Source organism: Gossypium arboreum, chromosome 12 (assembly GCF_025698485.1).
Source record: "Gossypium arboreum isolate Shixiya-1 chromosome 12, ASM2569848v2, whole genome shotgun sequence".
Classification (NCBI taxonomy): Eukaryota; Viridiplantae; Streptophyta; class Magnoliopsida; order Malvales; family Malvaceae; genus Gossypium; species Gossypium arboreum.
The window spans coordinates 100,348,703-100,374,452 of NC_069081.1; the positions used below are offsets into that span (position 1 = coordinate 100,348,703).

The 25,750-nt window shown below is 36.4% G+C and overlaps 1 protein-coding gene and 1 long non-coding RNA gene across 2 annotated transcripts; both read left to right on the top strand.

Moving 5' to 3' along the window:
• The first annotated feature begins 1,015 nt into the window (after positions 1–1,015).
• On the top strand, positions 1,016–7,944 carry LOC108477591 (ethylene-responsive transcription factor ESR2-like). The gene is made up of 3 exons (XM_017780121.1): positions 1,016–2,108; positions 7,522–7,585; positions 7,941–7,944. The coding sequence occupies exons 1-3, from the start codon at positions 1,016–1,018 to the stop codon at positions 7,942–7,944; spliced, it is 1,161 nt and encodes a 386-aa protein (XP_017635610.1).
• Positions 7,945–21,348: 13,404 nt separating this feature from the next.
• Positions 21,349–22,425, top strand: LOC128285197 (uncharacterized). Its single transcript, XR_008275635.1, has 2 exons — positions 21,349–21,480; positions 22,168–22,425. It is a non-coding gene; the product is annotated as an uncharacterized LOC128285197 (long non-coding RNA).
• The last annotated feature ends 3,325 nt before the right edge of the window (positions 22,426–25,750 follow it).

Genomic DNA, 25,750 nt, shown 5'->3' on the forward strand with positions numbered 1-25,750 from the left:
ACAATATATCTTTGCCCAATTAGGTTACAACACAATATTTATTTAGAAACGAACCTACAGTATTTTTCAAAAAGAATTAAAAAGAATAAAACTTATTTTTAATTATAAAATATTTAAACAATGGTATAATAATTTTGAAGAATTAAAATTAAATATATTAAAATAATACAGTTTTTCAATATAATTCAATATATCTTATATTTAAAAATAATTTTATTCTTTTATTTTTAAAGAAGAAGATTTATGTGTTAATTTCTAAATTAACTAGGGGCTATCATATATAGGTATCATTTTGAATATTTTTAAAGTAGATGTGCCATATTGAAAATTTTGATAAACCTTAGGAAACATTTATGACATTATTTTGAACACTGCTTCAATACTTAAAACATTAAATCTCTCTCTCTCTCTCTATATATCAAATTTTATGTAAAAACATAAAATACTTAAAGACAACTTAGACTATGAGAAATTGAGATGTGAATGAAAAATTGTACCATAACAAAAAAATATATATATATATATATATATATATAACAGTAAAAGCAAGTTTAAAATTATGTAGACTTGCAGTCAAATCTGATATAATGTGCTGATTTTATAAAAATAATTATTATTATATTGTGAAAGGAGAATTTTACTTATTTCTCAACTAAGTTAATGTTTGTTTAATTATTGAAAATTGGAATTAAAATGAGATTCATACACTAATCCTATTGTAAGAGTAGAGACAGGAAAGTGTGCAGGAAGAGGTATGAAAAAATCTAGGATTAAAAGGGAAAAAAAACCGTTGCAATTTCCGTTGAGAAGAGTTTATACACCATCTCTGCTCCTACATTTGCTCTGATCAGCATTTATTATAAATACAAGCATATGCTCCACCAGTTCACAATCCACGTTTTCTACTTTCGGGCTAATAACCCAAGACACACGGCCCCCTTTCTTTCCTTTTCCTCCTTTTTGATTCCTTGGATAATTCTGTGTGCTGAAGACCTTCAAGATTTTAGTTTACCCAATGGAAGAAGTATTTAGGAGACTCAATGGCATCCCTCATGTGCCTGACCCTGACCCTGACCCTCACCCTCACCCTCACTCCATCCTCAATCCAATAAAGTGTTCCGCTTCCACCACTGCCGTTCCCACCAACACCACCACCACGTCAAAAAAGCGCTTTCTCAAAGAAAATGGTGGCCCTGGTGGGACAATAAAGTACCGTGGGGTTCGCCGCAGGCCATGGGGCCGTTACGCTGCTGAGATTCGTGACCCGAAGTCCAAGGAGAGGCGGTGGCTTGGGACTTTTGACACGGCCGAGGAAGCTGCCTGTGCCTATGACTGTGCTGCTCGAGCTATGCGTGGAATGAAGGCTCGAACCAATTTTGTTTACCCTGCCACGGACCCTCACTCCCCCAACGGCCCTTTTCTTCCTCCCTTCAACTTCTCTAACCCTTCACAGCTATCCATCCGGGACCTTAACCACACCCGTTATCAGTTTGGGAACTGTTCAAATCGGCCATTGTTTGCTAAACCTCCTCACTCTATGGTTCACCACCTTCCATTTATCAATGGAACATCTTCGTCTTCATTATCTTCTACTTTCCCGATTCCAAGCGTTTTGCCTGCCACTACTTTCTTCAATTCCTCGCCCAGTTCTTCTCTATGGTTAAGCGACAACAGCAGTGGTCCTTTTACCGCATCTACTATGACTCTTCCTCTCAAGGATAAGAATTCAAGTGTTACCACTGTTGTGCCTGCCCCTGCCATCTCAACTTGTCAAGCTGATGATATGGGAATGGGATTATTCTTCCCACAGGGACCTTCTGATTCTGGGTTGTTGGAGGAGATAATTCAAGGATTCTTACCAAACCCCACCTCAAGGAACTCAGGCCTTGTTTGTTCTACAACCTCAAACTGCACCCAACATTCCATCGTTTCACCACCCACTGAAATGTCTTTCACTGGGTTGAATTTGAAGGAGATTAAGAACGAGAGTTTAGGTTTTTATATGGACTACCATCCGCAGTTGGAGAGTTTGAATGGAACTGCAAATTCTCGAGTGGTGCCAAACAGTAATGAGATACCACTTAGCCATCTACAGCTGGGTCAAGACAGTATGCCGGATGATATCTTTCAGTAGCCGGATTACGTTACCGCCTTACCTGCTAGGGTTCAAAATTCTTGAGCCATTGCAATGCATGCATTAGGTGAAAATCAGCAAGCCAAGTTGTAGCTCTCTTCCGTTCAGGGTTTTTGATTTTTTTTTTCTAGTATAATTATATGTGTTGTCGTCTGTTTTAGGATATAACTTAATGTTATTTGAATTGGAATGATATGAAAATAACTTAAAAAATACAATGTCACGTAATTGAGACTTTGAATGAAAACAAGATTGATAATTTCTAGTTTTGTAACACGTAATGTAATGATATTTAGCAGAAACAAGGTCCGAGTCATGATGTTTTTCAATCTGGTCGATCTATATAGATATATAGCTTAAACTGCGTTGACCATGGAACTCAAAAGCCTGTATTTGTCCAGCTTTAAACAATAAAAAGGCAGTGGATAAGGATTTCTCTGGACATTCTTTTCTACTGTTTCCTTCTGAGTTTCGTAAACCGTATATAAATTTTTAAATTGTTGAGGTCAAATAAAAGTTTTGTATTTAAAAAAGAAATTCAATCTCTATATTAAAAAGTTAAAAATTAAAATTAAATCTTTTAAATTTTTATTTAAAAATTTTAGTCTAATTATTAACATTGTTAATATTTTTTATCAAAATTTGCCAACTTTGCAAAATTATTAGATTGTTCTTGTATAACCTTATATATAATTGACAAAAATAAACTAGTTAACATATTTTGACAAAATTACAAACAATGATAATGGTTAGACTAGAATTTTAAATTGAACAAGGAAGATTAAATTTTAAATATTTAATGTATAGGGACTAAATCTTAAATTCTACATAAGTATAAGGACTAATAGCATATTTTAACCTAAAAACCTTAAATTAAATTATTTAACATTTTAAGGGTAAAAGCTTATTTTTGTTTGGGTCACTCAAATTTAAAATTTTCTATTTTAAAACCCTGTCGAAATTAAATATTTTGGCTACTTATTTATTAAATCACGAACAAAGTACTAACATGATCATTTTTCATTGGCATAATAATAAATTTAGCTCTCCAATTTTTACAAATCTTATCAATTTGGTCTTAATTCTAAAAATTCAACAAACTTATCCCTCAAGGATACAAATTAAAAATTGAAAAATTATTTAAAAGTTTTATTTTTCAATAAAAATGCATAAGATTTTATAAAAATAAAAAATATAAATAAATACCCAATTTTATCTTTTTCTAACATGATATTTATTTATTTTAATTATAATTTTATAAATAAAATAATTTTTAAAACCCACAAACAATACCTAAATTAATTTGAACATTTCTTATTTTTAATTTTATTTTATAAATAATAATTTATTATATGTTGGGCCTTATTCCTCAATTATTGTCAAATTTGTTAAGTGTATTGCCTTCGCCCAGAATCATTGACACCATTAACCCTTACTTCAAACTCCTGACTCCACATCCTCTGTCATCATGCCATCAATTTATAAATTGGTTGTAAAGCTACCGTCATGACTTTCTACCTTGTAGGTCTTAAGATCTCATCATTGCCTACATATCCCAATCATACTCACTCTCAAACACAACCTCAAATGCAAGACAACAACCTAAAGGCATTGGTTCTTACCTCTTTTTTTTTTACCTTAAGTTGAACTTTTGACCCAACTTAAATATGGTGGTTGTAGTGTTGAAAAAAAAAGAAGTTGAATATGCTTAAGTCTTATTCATGATTATTTTCTTAAATTTTTTATTTATAAATTTTTATTTTAATAAATAATGTCATGTTAGAAAATGAGAAAAATAGATATTCATTTATTTATAAGTGTTTTTATAATTTTGTATACATCTTTTATAAAATCTTATGTACTTTTTATCAAAAATGAATGTTTAAATAATTTTTAAAGTTTTTATGTTTGAAATTTTAAGAATCAAAATTAAATTGACATAATGTGTAAAGCTAAGAGTTAAATCTGTTGAATTTTTAGAATTAATACCAAGTTAATGTAATCAATAAATATTGGAGGGCTATATTTGTTATTATGATAATGAAAAATGGCCGTGTCAACACTCCATTAGTAATTTAATGGATAGATGACTAAAATATTAAGTTTTGATAATTTTAATAACTAATATAAAAATTTAAAACTTAAATTATCAAAACAAAAACATGCTAATAATTAGATAACTATTTATTATTATCTTTTAAGAAAAGTTAAAAAAAAAAAAGCAAATGGCACCAAGGACACCACCGGTCTCGCCTCTGGCTAATGAGAACTTGACAACCTTTTCTTTTGTGTTGTAAAAGCTATGTTCTGAAGAGTGGATGCAAGGATGGGATCATCCATTTGCGCTTCAGATAGGAGGCAGTTTGGCAATATTCTTTGCATTATATTACATTGGTCATCTATTTTATAGGGTCAATGTTTGGATCCACCCAGTTAATCAATGAACATTTGTTTATAAATAGAGCGGTTTGTAGCGACGTAAAAATTTTTTAGTTTGGCTTGGTCGCTAATTGTGGCGATTTATTAAAAATTTGATAAACTGAAATTTGATTTTAAAATAAACAGGGAGTCATCACCGATCCTTTTTCCTAGGTGTGATCGGACACCTATTAGATTTTTTTTTTTTGTTTTTAAAACAAAAAGAGGGCCGAGTTTAGGTCTACGTCAAAAGCCAGATAAAAATTAGGGTTCGGGAGTCGGTTACGCGCGAGAAAGGTATTAGCACCCTCGTGACGCCCAAAATTGATATCTCATAAACATGTGTTGTCTTGATTTTTAAAAATACGAGTTCAATGTAATATTTAGTCGTGATCCGATTGAAAAGACATGAAATTTTAGTTTTCGGTTTTTGAGAAGGATATACCGTTTTAACACGAGCCGACAAATTCCATCCAACATAGCGATGAAACTTATGGCTTAATGTTAAATCGATACATTGCCTCGCTTATTAAAAAACAAGAATAAGATTTTCGAAATAATGCAAAGCAAATTGATGTGAAATAAAAATAAATAAAAGAGCCAGAAATACATTAAAGCAAATAACGAATATGACAGTAATAAAAAAACAATAACAATACATGCAAGATTAAATGTAATAATAATATCAAATACGAGAAAACAATGAATATACATATATAAAAGATGATATTAAGAGTATGTACGTATACATTTTATACACACATATATATAAGTAGTAATAATGTTAGAAATATACTATATATATTATTTGAACTATACATGAAGTGATAAAATATATAATTAGTAATGTTAAAGTATATACATAATAATAAATATTGAAAGATGTATGTACATAGCGTATATGAGAAATATATATATACATAATATAGAATAAAAATATATATATATATCGCACATGTTAAAAGAATACATATAATATACATATATTTCAAAGAAGATAATAATAATAATAAAAGAATAACTATTAATATGTTGCATAAAGTATATATATATATATATATATATATATATAAAATAATAATGGTGTTAGGAGTATACTATAATAGTATAAAGATACATAACTAATAATATTAATGTGTGTACATAATAATATATAAAAGTATGGTATTAAACATATATATAACGATATAAAAGATATATGTAATATGATACTAGAGGTGATCATGGGCCGGGCCGGGTTTGGGCTGGGCTCAGATAAAATTTTAGGCCCGTCCACTAGGCCCGGGCTCGGCCCGGCCCGAAATATGGGCCTAAAATTTTGCCCAAGCCCGGCCCGAAATAAAATTACTAAGCCCTAGCCTGGCCCGGCCCATATTAAATTTTTTCTTATTTCATTAAATAAAAAATTTAAAAATATAATAAATCAAATATATTTAAAAACATAAAACAAATATTAAAACAAATAAAATAATATTAAAACAATTCTTCAAACAATACACAAATTAATAATATAATAAAAAAATGGTTATATTAAAAATTTAAAATAATTAAAAATAAAATAAAAAATATATATTAATATAGAATTGGGCCGGCAGGCCGGCCAAAAACTCTTACTCGAGGCCCCGCCCGTTTTCTAAACGGGCCTCGTTTTTTTGCCCAAGCCCATTTTTCAGGCCTATGTTTTTACCCAAACCCTCCCATTTTTTGGACGGGCCTTCGAGCCGGGCAGGGCTGCCAACCATGATCAACTCTATATGATACGTAAGTATATTAAATTCACATACATAGACATAATATAAAAATATTAAAATAAAGTAGAAAGTGATTCTATATACAAATATATATGCGTATGCATATATAATAAAATATACACTAATATTATATAACATTAATACTAAAAATGATGATGTAATATAAAAATAAATATAATATAATAATAATATTAAAATAAAGTAATTAAGATAATTCTATATATATATACGTACATAATAATAATATACACTAATATTTTTAAATAATAAGAGTAAATATAATAATAATATTAAATAACAATGATATAATAATCTAGTGAAATTAATATTACAAATGCTATTTAAGAAAAAAAAAACAAAAAAGGACGAAATTGAAGTCAAAACAGAATTCTTGGGGTGAAATTAGAAACAAAATAGGGAAATCGGACCAAATTGCAACGCGCGTGTGACCTAAAGGGACCCAAAAGCGCAATATTCCCGACTGTTAAAACGCTGCGCTGCACGGAGGGACTAAATTAAAAACCATGAAAAATTCTGGGGCCAAATTAAAACGTAAAAACTTAATTGTAAATGCATGAAAAACCGGAAGGGCCGATTATGCAAATAGCCCTTCCGTTTTAAAAACACGCGGATCCTGCTCGGAGCGGGTCGAGTCGACCCGACCCGGGGCTAAACGACGTCGTTTTTGTTTTAACCCGGGGGGACCAAAACGGTGCGTTTTGGTCCTCTAAAAAAGATAAATTTTTTTGAAAAAAATTCATTTGCACCGGGGAAAGAAAAAAAAGAAAAGAAAGAAGGAGAGAAGAGGGGGAAGGGGGGAAATCAGGTGGGGAGCCGGTCACCGGACCACCGTCGGCGTCGGTGCCAGCCACCGTGCACGGTGGCCGGAGAGGTGAAAAACTCTAAATTTTTTCCTCTTTTTTATTATATTATTTTTATACGTTTTTCTTTGTTTATAATATAAATATAGATGGAAAATAAGTCTGAAAATGTGATTAAAGATAGAAATGAGGAAATCACTCTAAATGTTTGATACCTTTATTTTTGGTTGCTGGATTGCTGCTATACCTGTGTTTTCCTTTTATGTTTTTTTGAATCTGTTTGTGTATATTGGAAATCTTTTTGTATTGATCCAAAATCCCCCCTTTTACAAACTGATTTTTCGGGTTTTATAACCATTTACATTCATTTTTATATTATTTTTGTCTCTTCTTGCAGGTATTGAGGCGGTGGAGCAGAGCTGGTGGCGTCAGGGGATGGTGACCGGTGCTGGTGTCAGAGGGTAGGTGGCCGGTAATCAGGGGCAAGTGGGGGGTAGGTTCGGCTAGGGTTTGTTCTTTTCTGATTTGTTTTGGGCTAGGGTTTAGTTGGGCTAGGGGTTTTGGTTAATTGGGTTAGATTAGGTAGGCTTCGGGTTTGGGTTTGAAAATGGGTTAAGGGGTTTAGGTAATGTATTGGGTTTTGGTTTAATGTAAATGTAACTAGGCTGAGTAGTTTAAAACAGCCCAAAGTTGGCCTATAACAGCTGCCCCTCTTTGCTCATTGTCGTGTAACGGGAATAGAGCAAAGATACAAAGGAAGGCCAATTTTGCCTAGTCTTGTTGAGTTTTGACTTCGCTGGTGCTCTTCTTGTTCAGGTAATCTTTTTCCAGTCCATCGCATCTTGTAGCTTTGGTTCAATCCACTGTATCTTCTGACATATGCCTTGTAGCTTCAATCTTCTCTAATGTAACTTCATGGATATGAGATTTATGGCTTCGATCTGCTTCACTTGTAACCTTAGAAAGATAAGATACACATCTTCAATCTACTCTTCTATCGTTTCAGTGAGATAAAGTTTGTGGTCTTCTCTTCTGTAACTCTAGAAAGGCAAGATTTGACATCCTCGATCAGCTCCACTGCAACTCCAGGAAGACAAGACTTGCAACTTTGACCTGCTTCACTGTTACTTCAGGCAGGTTAAATCTATTGTTTTTCATCAGCTCCAATCTTTATTCTTTATTCAGCATGTGATCTTGAGCTCAACTCATTTCTCGCAATATGAATTGACTCTTTAAAACAGAAATTGAAAATAGCTCAACACGTGAGCCAAGGCTCAACTCACTCCTCGCAATATGAGTTAATTTTTGACAAACAGAAATTTAAAATACCTCATCGTGTCCTGATGCTCAACTCACCTCTCGCAATATGAGTTGATTTAAAAACAAACATTAAAACAGAAATTGAAAATAGCTCAGTACGTGAGCCAAGGCTCAACTCACCTCTCGCCATATGAGTTGGTCTTTTTGAAATTTAAAAGCAGATTTTGAAAATACCTCGACATGTGACCCGAGGCTCAACTCATCTCTCGCAATATGAGTTGATTTTTTTTTGAAAAATATAAATTGAAAAACAAAAACTGAAAATACCTCAGCGTGCCCTGAGGCTCAACTCACCTTTCGCAATATGAGTTGACTTTTTTGAAAAGCAGAAATTGAAAAACAAAAATTGAAAATACCTCAGCGTGTGAGCCAAGGCTCAACTCACCTCTCGCGATATGAGTTGATTTTGGAAAAGTAGAAATTAAAAACAAAATTTGAACAACAGAATTTGAAAATATCTCGGCATGTGACCCGAGGCTCAACTCACCTCTCGCCATATGAGTTGATTTTTTAAAAGTATAAAAATTGAAAATACCTCAGCATGTGAGCCAAGGCTCAACTCACCTCTCGCAATATGAGTTAATTTTTGACAAACATAAATTTGAAAAACAGATTTTGAAAATACCTCAGCGTGCCCTGGGGCTTAACTCACCTCTCGCAATATGAGTTGATTTTTGAAAAATATAAATTGAAAAACAGAAATTGAAAATACCTCAGCGTATCCTAAGGCTCAACTCATTTCTCGCAATATAAGTTGAATCAAAATACCAAAACCTGTCATCTGGTGGAGCTCAGGTGTCTCTTTGATTCAGTACAGCTATCATCATATCTTCTTGCTCTACTGGAGTACCTGTATATGTCATGCATGATGTTATCATGATATGCACATGTTTGTCTTAAATACCTTTATACCTAGATGATTATGCTATGCACCTTGGGTTTTTTTGTCATATGTCCCTTTCCGTTATGATTTTTGATGATCTGCATTCATTGCTTTGACTCTTGACTTTCTCTTCAGGCCCTGTACCTATCCTCAAGCTTCACGAATAATCTGCGTTTCTCAGATATCACTCTTTTGCCCTTGGTTGAACTTTGTCCTTGCGTTGAGGCTCTTGTACTTATCAAATTCTTATCTGGGTAATGCTTAACATTTCTTTTGTTTAGAGCATGTCATTTCACTATTTATCATGTAAATAAACTACATAATGAGATGCATGAAAATGGTCAGGTAGGGCCAAAAGGATACCTCACATTTATTTATTTCAAATGTAGCAAACAAAGAAGGTTAATCGGTGATAGTAAAAAAAGTGTCATAAAGAGAAAAGGGATTGCCTTCAACAAATACAAATGCTCTAGATATTCAACGCATGAATTCTTCCACGTTCCTTCATCAAGAATCTTTTCGAGCATGGCTTTTTGCGTAGAAGATTTCGAGCTTTCATAAATGCTTCAAATACTGTAGTCTTGCTGTTTGACCCACCGTTTGAAACACCTTGTTATTTAAACCAGGGTTTGCTTCATTAGAATGCCTTTTCAGGTTTTTATCCTAATCTTTTGTGTTAATCAAGACGCCCTTTTCGGGTTTTCACCTTGATCCCTTTTTTTTTAAGATGCCCTTTTTCGGGTTTTCATCTTGATTTCCTTTTTTTTCAAGCATAATATTTCTTCACAGCATCTGAGTTCACTGGATTCGGTAACTCCTTCCCATCCATCTCTGTGAGAATCAAAGCTCCACCCGAGAATGCTTTTTTTACGACGTATGGTCCTTCCCAATTTGGTGCCCATTTTCCTCGTAGATCTTTTTGTATTGAGAGAATCTTTCTCAGCACGAGTTCTCCTTCGTGGAATTCTCTTGGCCGTACTTTCTTGTCATGAGCCGTGATCATTCTCTTTTGGTACATCTGTCTATGACAGATTGCCTTTAAGCGTTTTTCTTCGATGAGGTTCAACTGATCATATCGAGCTTGAACCCATTCTGCTTCTTCTAGTTTCGATTCCATTAAGACTTGTAGAGAGGGGATCTCAACCTCGATAGGTAACACAACTTCTATTCTATTGACCAGAGAGAAAAGAGTTGCTCCCGTAGATGTCCGCATAGATGTGCGATATGCATACAAAGCAAATGGTAGCTTTTCGTGCCAATCTTTATATGTCTCGGTCATTTTCCTAATAATCTTCTTAATATTCTTATTGGCCGTTTCAACCGCTCCATTCATTTTTGGGCGATAGGGTGATAAGTTATGATGCTTTATTTGAAATTGCTTGCACACTTCTTTCATCATCTTGTTATTCAGATTCATGGCGTTATCTGAAATGATTCTTTCAGGAAAACCATATCGACAAATGATTTCCCTTTTCAAAAACTTGCAAACTGTAGTCTTCGTCATGTTGGCAAATGAAGCGACTTCTATCCATTTTGTGAAGTAATCAATAACTACAAAGATGAATCGGTGTCCATTAGAAGCTTTTGGGGAAATTGGCCCTATAACATCCATGCCCCACATAGAAAAAGGCCACGGAGAAGTCATGACATGAAGGGGCGAAGTGGGTACATGAATCTTATCGCCATAAATTTTACATTTGTGGCATTTTCTTGCAAAACTAATGCAGTCGCTTTCCATCGTCAACCAGTAGTAACCGAGTCTCATAATCTTCCTGGCCATAGTGAAATCATTGGCATGTGTCCCACAAATTCCCTCATGGACATCTTCAAGTATTTTTCTGGCTTCAACAACATCCACGTATCTCAAGAGCACCTGATCTTTTCCTCTTTTGTACAGGATGTCCCCATCAAAAACGAATCCCACTGCCATTCTTCCGATTGTTCTTTTATTGTTCTCATTTGCTTGTTCAGGATACCTTTGATTCCTGATATATTCTAAGATATCATGGAATCATGGCCATCCATCTAGCTCTTTTACAATGCTAAAACAATGCGCAGGGACTTCATATATGCTCATTTGAAGAGGCATTATTTCTGTTTCTCTGTTTGCTTTGAACATTGAAGCCAAAGTGGCTAGAGCATCATCCAATTAGTTTTCTTCTCGCGGGAAGTAATTAAAAGTTATTTTTTTGAATTCTTTAATCAACCCTGCCATGAGATCACTGTATTTGACTAATTTTGAATCCCTCACTTCCCAATCTCCACGGATTTGGTAAATCACTAATGCTGAGTCTCCGTATACCTCTAAAGTTTTGATGTTTCGTTCAATTGCTGCACGAAGTCCCATGATACAAGTCTCATATTCTGCTATGTTATTGGTACAGAAGAAGTTTAATCCGGCAGTAAATGGATAATAGTTCCCTTCGGGTGATATCAAGACTGATCCAATCCCATGCCCCAAGGCGTTCGATGCACCATCAAAGCTCATCTTCCATGACTTCTCTTTTGATGACTCGCATTCTTTTTCTGTAATACACATCAAGTCTTTATCTGGGAAATCAAATCCCAATGGCTCATATTCTTCTGTTATTCGAGTTGCTAAGAAGTCAGCTATTACGCTCCCTTTTATTGACTTTTGACTCACATAGACGATGTCGTACTCTGACAGTAGGATTTGCCATCGTGCCATTCTTCCTGAAAGTGCAGGTGATTCCATCATGTACTTTATTGGGTCCAGCTTTGAAATTAACCATGTCGTATGATACAACATATATTACCTGAGCCTCTGAACTACCCAAACCAGAGCACAACAGTATTTTTCAATGGACGAATACCTTGCCTCATATTCAGTGAACTTTTTGCTGAAATAGTAGATCGCTTTTTCTTTCCTTCCTGACTTGTCGTGTTGCCCTAGTACGCAACCTATTGAATTTTCAAACACAGTCAAATACAATATCAATGGTCTTCCCGGAGTTGGCAGTACTAGCACTGGAGGATTAGACAAATATTGTTTTATCTTATCAGAGGCCACCTAGCATTCCTCATTCCATTCTCCCGGGTTATGTTTTCGAAGAAGCCGAAAGATTGGATCACACTGGTTGGTAAATTGAGCAATGAACCGAGCAATGTAGTTCAACCTCCCTAAAAATCCTCTGACCTCTTTTTGCGTGCGAGGAGGTAGTAGTTCTTGAATGGCTTTTATCTTATCGGGATCAACTTCAATGCCTCTCTCACTGACGATGAAGCCTAGCAACTTTCCCGAGGTAACTCTAAATGTGCATTTGGCCGAATTGAGCTTCAGCTGGAATTTTCTCAGTCTGTCGAACAACTTCTTCAGGTTCACTACATGCTCTTCTTCCCTTCGGGATTTAGCAATCATATCGTCAACATAGACCTCTATTTCCTTATGCATCATGTCATGGAATAATGTCGCCATAGCCCTCTGATATGTTGCCCCAGCATTCTTTAATTCGAACGGTATTACCTTGTAGCAGAATGTTCCCCACATTGTTTTGAAAGTAGTTTTCTCCATATCCTCAAGGGCCATCTTGATCTGATTATAACCCGAGAATCCATCCATGAACGAAAACAATGAATGCTTGGCTGTGTTATCCACCAATGTATCGATGTGTGGCAAAAGAAAATTATCTTTAGGACTCTCTCGATTCAGGTCACGATAATCCACGCACATTCGTACTTTTCCGTCATTCTTTGGCACCGGGACTATGTTAGCCACCCATTCTGGGTATTTGGAGGCTTGTAGGAAGCCAGTATCAAATTGCTTCTTGACTTCCTCTTTTATTTTCAACAACATCTCAGGTCTCATCCGTCTTAGCTTTTGTTGAATGGGTTTACATTCTGGCTTTAATGGGAGCTTATGGACCACTACATCTTCATCCAATCCTGGCATATCCTGATATGACCATGCGAATACATCTTTGTACTCGCGGAACAAAGCAATCAAACTATGCCTGGTGCCCCCTGAAATAGAGGTGCCAATCTTCACTTCTTGCTTCTTTTCTTCAATTCCTAAATTTATTGTTTCAACAGATTCTTGATGAGGTAAAATCTGTTTATCCTCTTGTTCCACCATTCTTAGCAAGTCGAGAGGCGAGACACGCCTTGACATTTTCTTGACTTCAATTCTCCTAAACAAACAAATTTCTCAAAATCGATTTCAGGACTCATAACGGGTTTGTTCATGCCATTGATATCTGAGCACCTGAAAGTTGAATGGAAAAGGAAACTATAGAGGGGCATCCAAGTATTAGAACCAACAAACGAAATGTTATGGCATGGCATGAGGCAAATGTAAGGATAGGCTATGAAATGAGAAAATGATTATGAAATTAGCGATAATGTGAAAGACCGTGACAAAATGCATCTTCATTGATGTTCATTTAAATGATAAAGAGTGAATCATAAGCTCTTACAAAAGAATCCCTCTATTACTTAGGGACACACAAAAAAGAATAGTGTTAATATTGAGCATTACTCTGGAGAAGATTTAGAAATGACAAGGAGCTCCACAGCAGTCCAATTGTTCAAAACAAATCCAGGAGGACAAGGGCGTATCGTTGAAACGTCTTTACTTGCCTCACTTCCTTTGTCAATGACATTTATACTAACATTCTGAAGCCCCCTTTCAATTAATAACAGCGTGCTTTGTGTATTATCCTGTCCGGGGTATATCATCCCTGTAGATGTAAATATTTTTGACAAAGGAGGATACGTTATGGGCTCTCATTCTATTTCTCGGCCTAAGGTTCTTGCGATCCTTCTTTCTTGATCCTTATTCCATTGTTTTCTTCTTTGACGCATGTCCGGCTGGAACCCCAAACCGTATCGGGCCTTGTGGTGCACTGGCTTTAGAGCCCTAACTATTCCTTGCTGAAATTTTCCTAAACCTTTCCTCGCTCGGGCTCCTCTCCCTACAGTCAGCTTGATACCCATCCTGGTATTTCTCGACAGTTTTGGCATGGGAATTCTGTTCCCCTCAGCGACGAATGCGGCATTGACAAATTCAAAGGATCGGAAGGAACATTCTATAGCATCTTTACTCACTTCAATGTATGTGCGTCGGTAGAAATAGATGTTACAATATCTTCTTCTCCCTCGACAGTGACCAAACAGCCATCCATGATAAATTTCACATTTTGATGGAGGGATGATGGGACCGCTCCAGCGGAATGGATCCAGGGTCTTCCCAAAAGGCAGTTATACAAGGGTGTAATGTCCATGACTTAAAACTCGACATCATATAGTAGGGACCCACTTCTAGAGGGATCTCGATTTTTCCCATGACTTCTTGTCTTGTTCCATCGAATGCCCTTACTGTGGAATGGCAAGGCCTTAGATAGGACAAATCCATCGGAATCCTGAAAAGTGTAGCCAAAGGCATGACATTGAGTGTCGATCCATTATCGACTACCACGTTCGGTATTATATAACCCTTACAGCGGGTTGTGATATGCAATGCTTTCACAGAGCCTCTACCATTGGGCGGTATTTCATCATCACTAAAAGAAATGAAATTATCCGCATTCAAGTTATTCACCCACCTATCCAGCTTTTCAACAGATATATTGTTTGCCACATAAGCTTGATTTAACACTTTCAACAGAGCGTTCCGGTGTGGTTCTGAATTCAGCAGTAGAGATAATATTGAGATTCGTGCTGGCTGCTTACTCAATTGTTCCACCATATTATACTCACTATGCTTGATAAATTTTAAGAACTCTTGTGCTTCCTCATCATCTACAGGCTTTTTAGCTTCTTGTTCAGGCACAGTTTCATGCTCATCTTCGGTCACATGCATTGGTGCTTTTCCTTTCTGTTTCAAGTCACTATTCCTCTTCACTGGTTTGACCTCTTTCGAATAACATCTCCCACTACGAGTGAAATGACCTACTTCCCCAACACTTCCAGTCATGGCTTCGGGTTTTTCATCTTCAGGTGTGACGATATTGACGTCGTATTTCCATGGTACTACTTTATTGTCCTTATATGGGAAAGGAGATGGTACTTCAATTATCACTTTTGGTTTCACCGGCTCCTTCTTCGCGTCATAATAAATTATTAACGGTCGGTCGGCGCTATACGGGACATCTGATGATTGATTGTCAGAGGCCCATATTTCTCCTCTATCGGCCTCTTTGCCTTTATAAAAAATCCCAATCTCCTTATTATCCATCATATTTTGCAATAATCTCCTGAACTCCTCGCAGGATTGAATGTCGTACCCCTCAGTTCCATGGAATTCGCAAAAACTTTGACCTTTTGCATTTCTTCCTTCGAATACTCTGTTAAGATGACAGAGCAACCTCTTTTCAACCAGCACCTCCTAAATTTTCTGTAGAGGTGTTCTTATTTTAGAAACCCATCTTCTACTTTGCCGTTTGTCCTCCTTTCCCACTGCGCTCACATTCCCTTCTGTGTGGTTTGGGAATGGGTTTCCGGTCGTACCGCCAGTACCATCAAATCGCAGAATGCCTGCATCGATGAGTCATTGAACTCTCCTTTTGAAGGCAAGACAGTTTTTTTGTAGAGTGCCCCTGGTTCCCGGCATGGTATGCATAACTAGCATTTGGATCGTACCATTTTGGGTATGGAGGTTTAAGGGATGCCATGTAATGGGGATATATTAATTGCTTCTCCAAGAGTTTTGGGTACAGTTCCCCATACGACATAGGAATAGGGGTAAATTGCGGTCTCTCAGGATTGGGCCTTGCTGGTCTTGGTTCATTTCTAGGTTGGCTTTGAGCGGGTAGAGTGTTTTGTGGGAATGTGGTGATGGGCCTTTGGTTGTTCGTGGAGTATATAGGGTAGGAATGAGGTGGTGCTTGGTAGTAAGGGGTCTGAGAAGGATAATAGAAATTCGAAGGAGGATAATTTCGAGGTTGGGGTTGGTTTGGATATGGATTAGGGGTATAACGACTTCCCATTCCCACCATATGGGCTTCTGGTTCTTTCTTCTTCATGGGCGCTGCCCTTTTTGAACTTTCTGAACCTTCCATCCTCCCACTTTTGATGGCATTCTCAATAAGTTCTTCGGAAATTACGATATCCGAAAAATCCTTCGTAGCACTTCCCACCAGCTTGTCATAGAATGGTGCTCTCAGAGTATTGATGAAAAGGACTATTATCTCAGTCTTAGTCAGTGGAGGCTCCACTTGGGCTGATATATCTCTCCACCTTTGCGCATATTGTCTAAAGATTTCTGCTGGTTTCTTTTCCATCATTTGTAGAGTCATTCGATTAGGCACCATGTCCGATACATACTTGTACTGCTCGCAGAATGCTGATGCCAAGTCTTTCCAGGATCAAATCTTTTCCTACTAAGCTGGTTGTACCACTGAAGAGCCGATCCTACTAGACTATCCTGAAAACAATGTATGAGTAGCTTATTTTCGTTCACATAACCGGTCATTTTTCGGCAAAACATGACAAGATGCGCTTTTGGACACCTTGTCCCATCGTACTTTTCAAAATCAGGCACCTTGAACTTCGGAGGCAGAATTAGATCGGGTACCAAACTGAGTTCTTTAGCATCTAATGCGGAGAAGACTTCAGTGCCTTCTATCGCTTTGAGTCTTTCCTCTAAGCTCCTATACTTCTCTTGAGCCTCATGATCATCGTTTTCAACTTGGTTATTTCTACTAGATCGTCCAAATCTGGAACGAGTGGATCAGTAGGACTCGCCCCCGGATTTGATACGAACATTCTTTGCCTCAGATTAGCAGGTGGCGTAGGTCGTTGCTTTAGGCCTGTAGGTTCCCATTGAGGGTATCCTCTTTGTGTTGCGTGGGCATGCGGTGGAGTAAATCCTGGCGGATGGGGCGGATCCTGATCGTGATTAGCCCTTAACTGTGGTTCCACAACGTCAGGGTTCATAAGTCCCTTTCCTTTTACCAGAGCCGACATCATTTCTATCATCTTAGCCATTCGATCCTTCTGTTCAAGTGATTCCCTTTGTTCTTGCTGTGACTTAGCCAGTTGTTCTTGTAATTCCCTTTGAACTCTTTCCATCCTTTCGATTCTTTCATTGAGCTCAGCCTCCATTATTCTAGCTTTTCGACGCGTTCTATACGAATAGCGTGATTCTAGATTTGAAGTGTTGTGATTGTGAGTTATATGATTCTAACTTTAGCGAGTGATTATGGGATAGGTACATGCAATGAATGCATGAATGTCAATCATGAAAGAAATGCAAGAAATGGGTGTTGACTTCAAGATAGCCCCTATTTAGGCATTTCATTCATCAAAAGAGTTCATTACAAAACATTTTTCCATTTTCGATCCAGCCATTCACAAACTTCCTAGCTATATCGCCACATTTCTTTACTCGTGCTATGGATTCTGATATATTCGACCTTCGACTTGGAAGGAATTGGCAAATGAGAATTTCAGCTTCTTCCGATAGTTGTACCATGTGCATGGTTACCCCACGAATTTCATTGATCAAATAGCTAAGTTGCATTTCTTTTTCTTGGAGGCTCACTTCGTAAGCACGAATGTCTCTATCATACTGATTATTCTTTTCCTCTAAAGCCTTCAAGAGAGTATCTAGCTGTTGTTGACGATCTTGCAACATGTCTTCTAAATCTCATATCCTCTCTTTTAGTTCATGACATTTAGATCGACTAGTCATTACCTCGGCAGACACAACTTCATATTCGGCGTTCTTTTTTAGCTCCATCATAGCCCGAGCAGCCTTTTCCTCCTCTTTCTTCACTTTTCCTTTCCAAAATTCCATCCCGCCTTTAATGTTGCTTATTTCTTCTTTCCATTCTGCCGACGACTTGCCCAACCCACTATTTTTTATTGTGCCTCTTAACTTTTTATTTTCCAGATGGAGATCCCTTAAGTCATTTCTTACGACTTCAACCCCTTTTTGCACTTTCTCAGTTTTGGACCTTTCAATCTGAACGTCGATCTTCAACTGGTAATTTTCTTCTTGAAGGGCATTGAGGTCCCTTGACATCATGGTCTTTTCGCGTTCAAACTCTTGTCTTGCCACTTCTAACTCGGACGGCATTTCCTTCAAGAAGGGATTCTAAAAGGCGTAACTCATTGACGAAACTCGTTGGCTATTCACCCGTTGCATTCTCCATACGTCGTAATCTTGAGTGAGAGTATCAGCATATAGGGCCAACTCCATCAGTTGAACTTCCTTCCAAGATTTTGCAATGCCTCGGACCCTCTTCATATAGCATTCACCCGCAAAAGCAAACTCGGACTGCGCTAATCCTCCAGTGGCGGGTATGAATTTTCGTGAAGGAAATTGCCTCTAGACCATTAACGGAGCGTATCCAATTCCTTCCCATAGCTCGAGTAGTGGTACCCAATCTTGATTTCTAACCTTGTATAACAGAACCGAAGGGCGGATCCACGGTGCTCTCCAGGTTACATCTTCAGCTTGAAGGTTCTGAAAAACTGAGACCCAATGTTGTTCAGTGACTTCCTTTGGCCATTCTTTCTTGAGATAAGCTTCCAACGGGGCAAATGTTTTTGAAAACATATGGAACGGTGTGCACTCTACTTTCTAGAAGTGACTCAAGATCCAAACATTGAGCAACTGCGCGCATCCAATAAATCGTCCTTCCCCTTTCCTCTGACAACTACTCAGGGATCTGAAGGTCTCAGCTAAGATAGTCGGGACAGAGTTGATTCCTTGTTTTAATCTTTCGAAGAAATCCACCACCGTAACTTCTATGTGTCCAAGGACTTTCGGGAAGATGATCAAACCGTAGATGGCCAAAGCGAATAGATTTATCCTTTTCAACATGTTGGGATGGTTTAAAACCAAATCTCGTAGGGAAGACCATGGAATGCAAATGTTTTCATTTTTCTTTTTTATCTGTTTTTCGGCCCATGTGTCAGTCATGTCTGTCAATCTCACTAACTTTTTCTTGAAGGTCATCGGCTTAGGCTCCTTCACATATATTTTATAGAATTGCGTATTTTCAACACGAAGCAAAGCAACGTACTCCTCTATAGTCAGCGTCATATCTTCTCAATTGAAGGTAAAACATTGGTAAGCCGAATCCCAAAATCTGACCATGGCTTGAATCAATCATTTGTCAACGTTGACAGCAATCAAGTTGGTTATGTCCCCATATCTTTCAGGGAAGATACCCCTAGTGTCTAAGTCCTACTGATTCCAAACCCGAACTAATTCTTCAAGGTTATTCTGGTGAACATTCACAGTTACGTGCTAGGGCAGATTGACAATACATCCCTCAACTAGACTATCCCCTTTTTCTTTCTAAGTTTTTAGAGACCAGTCCTGAACCACGGCATTCTTCTCGGTCGTTTGTATAATTGACTCTTCCATTAAAAACCCAGTTTTTGGCAACCAATCTCTAGTCAACACCTTCCTAATATGATGCCTATAATGCATGATGCAAAATAAGAACACAGACAAATATCTTGGTTAGTATAACAAACATGAATTATAGAAAATCAAAATAGAAAGTGTAAATGTCAAAGAAATAAAAGGTAAGAGGCATTTCTCCCATGTACTTATTTTGGTGACTATTAACGGACGGAGGTTCGACATGGCTCTAATTAGGTGGCTCGTACGATTCACTATATGTGGTTTCGGTTCTATACAGGTACTCGAATTATCCGTACTGTCATCTACTAAGATTAGTACGAAGCCTCGGTCAGAGCCGTCCACAGAGCTCACGAGTTCAATTCGAGGATTACATCTTCTTATGCCTATGCGGAGGACAAGTTAACTCACAAAGCATAAGTCATATGTAACCCAAAGTATTCACTAGCTCTGTCTGCAGAGGGACGAGTTAACTCACGAAGGCATAGCGTTTACTTTCACTTAAACGGACGGAGCCCGGGTATAGAGCTCATGTTATGCAAAGATGCATGTGCACGGTGTGTGGGGAGAAACTCACAAACCTTTCATTTTATTTAAAAAACTACTAAATTAAAACCATAAAACTTAAAGCTGAAAAACAAAAGGACAAGACGAGTTAGAAATGTAACGGCCTAATTTTCAGTGGTGTCGGAAATGGTGATTTGAGATCACTAAATTCGAAAAATAAGATTGAACAAGATAGTAATTTAATATTTATGAGTCAAGTAAGAATTTAGAAGAATTTGTGAAATGGTGAAATTAGTGAATTAAAAGAATTTATTAGGTCAAGCGGGTCAAAAATGAGGTATCGAGACCTCAAAGTTGAAAATCAAGCTATAAATATTTTATAAATATTTATGGAGTGTCATTGAGTTAGTATTAAAGTTTAGTTAGAAAATTTTAACGTTTGGATGGCTAATTAGTTGAAAAGGATTAAATTGAAAATAGCACAAAATTTGTTAAATTGTGAGTAAATAGCTTAAGTATTTAAAAAGATGGATTTAAAGAGCAATTAGACCCAAAGGTTAATGGCTGGACGGTTTGGGTATGAAATAAGCAAGAAAACAATGTGAACAAGGGGCAAAATTGGAAATAGATAAAAGTTAATAGTTAAATAATGATGTAATTGAAAAATCTAGACATTTTCTTCATAATTTCTCAGCCAAAACGCCATAGAAGATCTGGAGAAAGCTGGTTTTTCATATTTTTACATCATGTGAGTCTAATTCTTGCTTTTTCTTGATAATTTTTATGTTTTTATGACTTTTACAATTAGGTCCACTTGTAGAATTCATTAGTTTTTGATTTTATGGGTGAAATTGGAAGTTACCCTGGATGGATAAGGGAATTTTATGATGAATTATTATGAAATTTAAGTTCTAATTTCATATTAAGGTGGTTTTATTAAGTGATTTTGATAGGAAATGATATTTAGGACCTAATTGTGAAAAAGTTGTGAATTGAAGGTTGCTGTTGAAATTCAGAATATAAAAGGTTTTGAAATAGTTTATAATGATAAAATAAAGTGTTAATTGAGAAAAATTAGTTCAATTGATGGGTGAATTGAGTAGGGACTAAATTGTGAAAACTGTAAATTTTGGGGTAAAAGTGCAATTTTGAAATTTGAACAGCATAAATTGTGAAGTGAAATAGAAATCAAATAAATGCTAATGAGTAGAAATATTTTATATTATAGATCAAGAATCCAAAGAAGAACGAGGAAAAGAAAAAGTTGCGGAATAGTCCCTAAATTTCAATATCTTCTACAAATTAGCCGGGTAAGTTCATATGGTTGAAATTAGATGTTTATTTGTGAATGATTGAAGTATATAATGTGTTATTATATACGAATTTGTTGTGGGATTGTGTAGATTTTGTTAATGAAAGAATAAATGTGGAAATGCAAATTAGGAAAACGCAGGATTGAGTACGTTCGTATCGTGACGTGTGATGAATTGATTGATAAGACCATGGTTGTTCCATGGCAAAGTGTGAAATGTAGGTATGGTATCATCCATACTGAGTTGTGAAATGTAGGTATGGTATTATCCATCTTGAAATGTGAAATGTAGGTATGGTATTATCAAATCCATACCGAAGTTAAGAAATGTAGGTATGGCATTTCCCATACCGAAGTTAAAAAATGTAGGTATGGTATTTCAATGAGAAAACCATACTGAGTTGTGAATCGTGGCATTGAGCAACGACGTACTCAATTTCGTAAGCCGCTTCCTAATTTGATTATAAGAAATAAAGAGAAGTGATCCAAATGAAAGAGATTGAGTAGTTGTTACTTGTTGAGCTCAACTATGTGAATTATTATAACAATGGTTGTGAATCGCAGAAACTTTAGTAAATGTTTTGGTATTGTTTGGAAATATTATGTTTGGTAAGCATTACTTTTAACCTATGAACTTACTAAGCTTCAATAAGCTTACTTGTGTGTGTTTAATATTTTTATGTAGATTGACTTGAAGTGAAGTGGGTAGATCGGATCAACACAACAAAGCACACTATCCAGATCAATTCCGGTAGCTTTTGTTTTATGTTTGAAGATTTATATGGCATGTATAGAGTTTGAATGAATTGAAGTAAAGATGTTATAAACTAGTTAACAATATTTGTACTAAAATAGTTTTCGGTAAGTAGCAGTAGTTTGACTTTGAAAAATCACTAAAAATAGTAGAAATGGAATTAAATAATGAATAAATTATGTAATTGAATCTCGATGAGTCTATTTTCATATGGAAGAAGCAAAACAGGTATATGAGCTATATTTTATGAGATGTTTAAATTTTTGTGAAACAGGGCCAGAGCGATTTCTGGATCCCCTGTTCTGACTTTGGAAATTCACCATAAATTTTACAAAGATAATTAGAAGTCATACTTTATATGTACAGATTCCTTATTGAGTCTAGTTTTATTAGAGACAAACGGCATAGTCATTGAAGCTCTGTACAGAGAGATATCTGATTCGTAATACACAAAGGTCAGAGTAGTCAAACCCTGAAACAGGGAGATTTTAAATAATAAACTGTACTAATTGGCTTGACCAAAATTCTAGAAAAAATTGGTAAGTAGATATATGAGTATAAATTCAGATAAAATTTACGGATTTGGATTTCGAGTTTTATAACTCGAGATATGAATTATTTAGCAACTATGACACAGTTGGACAGCTTGTCTGGAAAGTGTGATATAAATTGTTTGAATTTGTTTAAGTGCTCAAATAAGTTTAGTAATGCCTCGTGCTCGACTCCGGTGACGGTCTCGGGTAAAGGGGCATTACATTTATTGGTATCGAGCCTGGTTTAGTCGATTCTCGAACTAATTTGATGTGTAAAGTGTTTAAAATACATGCCATATAAATCTGTGATAGTGTGATGTGAATGATCCGATCTAATTACTAATTTTTGTTATAGATTGTAAAGATGTCTGATAGACCCGATGGTGCTAGTTAGGAAGAGGAAGTTAATAGTAGAATACAAACTTCTGAACAGGGAACAAGTGGTAATGTCCTGATTTCTTTGATGATAGAGGAAGAACTTAAAAATATGATTTACGGATTAATGAATCGGTGGTATCATGAAACAATACAAGGAAGAAGTCGCACAACAACCTCCTCCTCCCCTCTTGTACCACCAGTTACAACCCCGGTTGCTCCTCCTTTAATAGATGAATCTAGCAAAGAACACCAATTGAAAAACTCGAAAGTTTGGAGTGAAGAATTTCGAGGAGATCGGACGATGATCCGGTTAAAGCGAGTATTGGTTAAAGAGTTTGGAGAGAGTTTTAAACAGATGATGTGTTCTCCTGAGGACTATTTGGGATGTGCGCCGCTATTGAAAGAAGAAGCGATAATTGGTGGAAACCATTGAGGCAATGGTACTGCAGATAAACTTACACGGAATTCTTCCAAAACGAATTTAAGAAGAAGTATGTGGGAAAGAGATATTTAGATAAGAAGAAGAGAATTTCTTGATCTTCGACAAGGGAATAAAACAAGGGCTGAATATGAAAGAGAATTTGTGTATCTCAAGAGATATGCTCGGGATGTTGTAAAGACAGAGGAAGAAATGTGCATTAGATTTGAAGAAGGGCTTAATGATGAAATCGAATGATGATTGGAGGTACAGAGATTCGAATTTGTGATTCTGTTTGATCGAGCTCAAAAGATGGAAGAAGTGTATAATGAGAAAGATGCAAAGAGAAAGAAGAGGTAAAGAGGTATACAAAAGAAGTTTCTCTAGACCAACTTTGACTTTTTCGCCAAAAGTTCGAAATGATTCTCGTCGACTGTTATAATCCCGAACGATCGAATAACAAAAACGACTCAACAAGATGTCGGAGTAACTAAGAAACCAGCAGCTAGTGTTAGTAGTGTGCAAAATATTCCGAGACTTAGATGTAAAATTGTGGTAGATTTCATATTGGTGAGTGTTGGGGAAGAGCCGAGCTTGCTATAAATGTGGTGGAACTGATCATTTTATTCAGATCGTCCTCAATTATTAAAGAAGATAGAGAACAAGGGGAGAAGCAAGCAAATACTCCTCGTAAAGGTAAACGTTCAGTCAAAGTAGTGCTCTGGGACTGTTCATTCGAACGAGAGATACTGCAGCCCGATCGAGACAAGAGTACCGCACGCATATGCTATCCGGCAAGGGAAGAAGCTTCGCTCCGGATGTGATAGCTGGTAATTTCTATCTTTTGATGATTCTGTATGCTTTAATTGATCCTGGATCTACACATTCATATATTTGCACCGCATTAGTGTCGAAAAGAAAATGACCGTTGAGTCCATCGACCTTGAATTGCAAGTCACTAATCCACTAGGGCAAAGTGTGTTGGTTAATTTAATATGTCGGAATTGTCCACCGAAAATACAAGGTGTGAATTCTCTGTTGATTTAATGTTGTTACCTTCCGAGAATTTGATGTTATTCTTGGAATGGATTGGTTGATTGGACACGATGCCATAGTGAATTGTAGAGAAAATGGATTGATTTAAAATGTCGATGTGGGGGAATAGTTTCAATGAGTTTGGGGATAAAAAGAATGATGTCGGATTATTTCACCTTTTACTGACTCGAAAATTGATTCGGAAAGGTAATAAAGCATTTCTAGCTTATATTCTTGATACTCGGGGTTCGAATTGAAGATGGAACAATTGTCGATTGTTAATGAGTTTATTGATGTGTTTCGAGGAATTACCCGGTTTACCCCAGTTGTGAGGTTGAATTCATAATTGATGTAATTCCTGCATACCTCAATATCAATAACACCGTATAGAATGGCACCAATGAGTTAAAAGAGTTGAAGACACAGTTGCAAGAGTTATTGGATAAAGGGTTCATCGACCGAGTACATCACCTTGGGGCGCACTTTGTCTTATTTGTGAAAAAGAAAGATGGTTCGTTGCGATTGTGTATTGATTACGTGCGGTTGAATAAGGTAACAATTAAAATAAATATCCATTACCTCGTATCGATGATTTGTTTGATCAACTGAAAGGTGCTGCAGTTGTTCTCAAAATAGACCTTAGATCTGGGTATTATCACCAAGGTTAAAGAGTGTGATGTGCCAAAGACGCTTTTGAACTCGGTATGGTCACTACGAATTTTTGGTAATGCCTTTTGGTTTAACGAATGCCCTACGCTGCATTTATGGATTTAATGAATCGAATTTTTCAGTCTTATTTGGATAGATTTGTGGTGGTATTTATTGATGACATATTGGTCTATTCAAAGACAGAATCCGAACATGCACAGCACTTGAGAATTGTACTGCAGACTTTGAGAGAAAAACAGTTATATGCGAAATTTAGTAAATGTGAGTTTTGGCTTCATGAGGTTGGATTTCTGGGTCATATTATATCAGCTAAAGGAATTCGTGTGGATCCAAGTAAAGTTTCGGCAGTGGTGAATTGGAAAACACCAAGAATGTAAATCGAAGTGCGAAGTTTTCGGGATTAGCAGGATACTATCGCCGTTTTGTAAAGAATTTTTCCATGATTGCTTCACCAATGACTCGTTTATTACGTAAGAATGTT

Coding starts and splice junctions, on each gene's coding strand:
- LOC108477591 (XM_017780121.1), top strand. CDS start 1,016: ATGGAAGAAGTATTTAGGAGACTCAATGGCATCCCTCATGTGCCTGAC. Junction 2,109..7,521: donor TCTACAGCTGGGTCAAGACA/GTATGCCGGATG, acceptor CTCTTCTTGCAG/GTATTGAGGCGGTGGAGCAG.